This window comes from Poecilia formosa, unplaced genomic scaffold (genome assembly GCF_000485575.1).
Source record: "Poecilia formosa unplaced genomic scaffold, Poecilia_formosa-5.1.2 Scaffold112, whole genome shotgun sequence".
NCBI lineage: Eukaryota > Metazoa > Chordata > Actinopteri > Cyprinodontiformes > Poeciliidae > Poecilia > Poecilia formosa.
Window position 1 is genome coordinate 1,060,678 of NW_006800051.1, and position 4,418 is coordinate 1,065,095.

A 4,418-nucleotide genomic window follows, 5' to 3' on the forward strand; every position below is an offset into this window, starting at 1 on the left:
AAAATATTTTTAGGATTATTTCCAGAAACCAAGTTACAGTTTTTATTTTTCCTGTTTCTGTTCTTCAGTTTGAGCTTTTGGTATCAGAAGGAGCCTGATGACTGGAAAACTGAGAATCCAGCTGGAGAAGACTGTGTGAGGATGGGAGAGAGAGGAGGAAGTCAGGATCTGAGGTGTTGGTTTGATAAAGCCTGTAATGGTACACAGAAAAGTATCTGTGAGAAACCAGCAGCACCAAGTTATCCATGTGTCTGAAGTTCAGTTCAGTTTATAAAACAATCTGAGAACAGAACCAAAATCCTGCAGAGATTCTGGTTCTATAAACATTTAAACTTTTCTTCCAGCTATATTAAAACATCATTTTCTCCACTTTCATATTATTTCTATCAGCTTTAGTTATTTTCTGATCTGCAGCAGTAGCAGACCACCAAGAGAAAAACTCAGAAGCTCTGAGTTACAAACAGGAACCTGGAAGAACCTGCAGCAGAACTTTTCCATCAGAGTTTAACAGAGGGTTTATTTCTGCTTCGGGTTCTAACGGGTCTGGATCCTGCATGTGACTCGGGTCAGAACATTTCTGAGGCTCTGCAGCTTCGGATGATCCATCATAGAGAGCAGAACATGTGGAAAACCAGAACATCTCTATTGGTTTGACTGGTTCAGATCCTCCTTAACAGCAGCTCAAACTGAATCAGTTCATGTTCACAGTTCACCTGCTGAACATCTAGAACTGAATCTCCCAACATAAAGTAGTTCCTGTTGCTTCATCAGTTTATCTCATGTGTAAATCTTTGCATGGTGTCATGGATGATGGTTTCTGCAGCAGGACTCATCATGTTTCCATGTAGAAAATAAAGATCAGATCCACCATCAGAGCTCCAGCTTTCATGTTATCAGCCTAAAGCAGCAGCTGCTCATGTAACTGTCAGGATTATAAATAAACTTATTAACTACATGAAACTGAACTCTGTCTGGTTTATATGTCCAGTGGGTGTTTAGAATGAATAAACCATGAAGGATGAACAGGAAGAAGCTGCAGTCAGGAACTGAGATGTTTATCAGTTTCTGATTGAAGGTGTCAGAAGATCTTATTGGTTTTCTGGTTCACTTCAGATTCTCTCTGTTTTCAAAGTGAAATCCTATTTAGAGCAGCTGATGGAGCAGAAAACATCTGCTGTACTGATGCAGCTGCCGGCAGCTTTCTGATGTTTCTAAATCTCACTGCCAGTTTATACAGTGAAATGTTATCCAGCTCACTTTCTAACATGTGTATTTAAATTAAATGGTAAATAAACAGAGGTAACTTATCTACTGCACTGCATTAAAAACATGACTCAAAGAGAAGTCATCAGGGTTCATTACAGCAAATGTAATAACTATTTCTATGAGATACATTTGAATTTGTTAAAAAAAATTAATGAAAATGTTGCGTTTTAAAGTGCCAGTATTATGCATTTTCCAGGCACAAGTTGCCATTTCATAACACAATCAAGTTGTTATAAAAAATGTTGTACACATTAAATATAAAATAAATTTCACTTTGTAATTTAACACTTTGAATTTGGGCCTCTGTCTCTTTAAAAACTCCTGTTCTTTCTGAAGCTCCACCTTCAGGAAGTCACCTCAACATGGCTCCTTTATTAACCCTGTAACATTTCATCAGCGCTGCTCTGAGCAGCAGCTCCTATAATGAGCTCAGCAGATGTTTGCTAATTGCTGCTGGCTAGTCTGGAGGAGCTGCGTGGAGGAGCTGTGGGGAGGGCTGCTCTGTGAGGTGGAAGCTTCCAGACTGCAGCTGAGAGGAGGAGCTGCGTCTGAAGGCGGGGCTAAGTCCACCCAGGCGTTTGGTACAGCTGAATGGTTGCCATGGAGATCGAAGGATTTCTCAAACATGCATGAAAGAATCAAAGCAACACTCCAAGTTTGTTTCAATGAGGGGATAACATCACAACATGACGGAAAGCTCAAAAGAAATGATTTTATATAATAACATCTCTTCAAACATCCTCCTGCAGCCATCAAAGAGCCACTGATCGGTGATCTGCTTCGACTAAGATTTTACTTTTACATCTGATGTTTAGGAGGCAAATTCACACGTTTTGTTTGACCCCTGGCTGGTTAGCCGCCTCGTCTGCAGGGCAGAGCTCCATCTGACGGTGAGGAGAGGAGAGGTACTGACATGACGCACTGAGATTTAGATTCATGCCAAAAAACGACTTCTCCATCTTAATAAACTGGGATCTTTTCGTACCTGCAGCCAGTGGAGGCTGAACTTGGTTATAAACATTTTAACATTTGAAAAAAAAACCTTCAACTTCACACATCTAACTGGGACTAATCATCCGTTCAGTTTTAGAGAATCAGTAAGAGGAACTGTTACAGATAAAGATCTGGTCATTTATAGAGGAAGAAGTTCAATAAAGCAAAATGAGACACAAACTTTTTATTATGACTGATTTTAGATCGATGCCGAATGATGAATGTGTTTAAAATTAATTTAATGATGTGTTTAAATGTTTTACCAGAATTTAAATAAAGAGGAAAGAAGCAGATCCTCCTCTCTAACAGGAAGTTCCTTCAACATAAAGCCGTGAAGCAGGAAGCTGATGGACAGATCTTCGATCAGAAACGTCCAGAGAGGAGAGACGACACGCTGATGGTGAGATTAGATGATTTTCTCTCCAGAAAATACTCAATGAAAATATTCTTCCTTTATTTAAATAAAAAAAATTCAGTTTTAATACATTCAATTCAATAAGAAGCAGCTCATCTCCATCCATTGTCTGTAATTTAATATCTTCTGCCTGAGTTCATTCTGTCTCGTTTTGATTTATGAAAATACATTTCTTAGTTTAATATAAATCTATGGGCTTGGTCAAAAATTCATGACTTACTTCAAAACCTCCCTGTATAAAAATAAATCCTTCGTAACGACTTGTTTTACATATTTGAGATTTATTAAATGTAGATGAATTGAAGACAGATTAAAGATAAAATGACTTTATTTCCTCCGTGTTTCTGACCTGTCTCTGTGTTTGTCCTCAGAGTGAAGCGTCTCCATGATGAGACGTCCTCACAGCGATGAAGAGCTGAAGATGAAGAGTCTGGAGGTAAATCAGCAGGAAGGAGATGAAGGAGCTGCAGTCAGAGGTGAGTCCTCTTCATCAGACAAACAGCAACCAGACTGAACACAAACTGATTCTTTAGACAACATGAATAAATCAGGAACTCAGGAATCTGAGAGGAAACTGTAGATAAAGTGTAAAAAACATCTGAACATGGTCATGTTTTATGAAAAGATCCTTAATAGTTTTAATAAAAATTATCTAGTTTAAATTATTGTATGTAGCAAATGTTGAAACACTGTTCTCAGTGTCGTCCTTAGCTTTGTATGCAGCACTTGTCCTGTTTGTCCTGAGTCTTTGTGTTTATCTTTAACTGCTGATGGACAATGATCCTCCTGTTACCCTGCAAAAATAACAAACGAACAAATGAACGAACAAACAAACGAACGAACGATCGATCAGTCGGTTGTTTATTGGCTTTCATCACCAGTCTACCAGTCTGTGTTAAATTAGGCCTGCCGACGTTAACGCCTTCACTCTGACTGAAAATAATCCTTGAGGTTTTCCGGCTGTTATTCCCCTTGTTAACCGTTCCTGCTCAATCTGCTGACCGTGGTCTGAAGACACAGGGGAGATGTTTTCTCCAGGGCCGAAGTTCCTACTTCGGGGTTAACTCCCTCGCACGCCTTGAACATGAACCACGCGGTGGCACGGAGATGGTTGAGGTTAACTTTTAATAACTCCAGCTAACAGGTGAAAGCTGCACAGACTTTTCTTACAGCCGCTGCTCCGGTCGTCTCCTACTCACTCACTCCGCCTCACACACACTGTCTCTCCCTCGCTCCTCAAGGATGCAGGGGTTCTTTTAGTATGCAGCGCCCCCCTTCAGACCGGAGGACGACTGCCACACACATCTCTTGCACCCGCACAACTCACTAAGCTAAACATCACATACAGTGGAGGCACTTTCCGCAACACCCTCATTGCTCATTTTTAGCAGAAAGCCATTAGTAGGAACAGATGACCTCACTTCCTCTCATTACACTGCCCCTAGTGGTGGGTGTAGGCCAGTTTTCTACTTCCATTTCCATAGACATTTCACTGCCATATATTTGTTAATATTTTTTTAACAAACCATCACAGTAGCTGTTTAGGAGGAGTCAAAATTCACAGACATTGAAAAAGCCTCTTAGTTGTTAAATAAGACGTATAAAATCAACTTTAATGGAAAACAAAGAAACTCAGTGATTTTAATGAGATCAGATGTTAGTTTCTGTGAGTCTGTCTCCAGGTTCTGATCCGGTTCTGCTCTAAATGCTCCTCAGGTGAAAACCCCAGCAGAACCTCCAAGCT

General features: G+C 40.0%; 1 protein-coding gene and 1 long non-coding RNA gene across 2 annotated transcripts in view; one reads left to right on the forward strand and one right to left on the reverse strand.

Moving 5' to 3' along the window:
- Positions 1-105: 105 nt before the first annotated feature.
- LOC103143448 (uncharacterized) lies at positions 106-3,996 on the reverse strand. The gene is made up of 3 exons (XR_476793.2): positions 3,677-3,996; positions 3,024-3,468; positions 106-191 (listed from the first exon to the last, which is right to left on the reverse strand). It is a non-coding gene; the product is annotated as an uncharacterized LOC103143448 (long non-coding RNA).
- Positions 1,865-4,418, forward strand: part of illr4 (immune-related, lectin-like receptor 4) — a 15,432-nt gene continuing 12,878 nt past the window's right edge. Inside the window, exons 1-2 of the mRNA XM_016675336.1 lie at positions 1,865-2,659; positions 3,046-3,150. Of these exons, the coding sequence (XP_016530822.1) occupies positions 3,060-3,150 (91 nt within the window). The 5' untranslated portion in view covers positions 1,865-2,659; positions 3,046-3,059. The remainder of the gene's footprint in view (positions 2,660-3,045; positions 3,151-4,418) is intronic.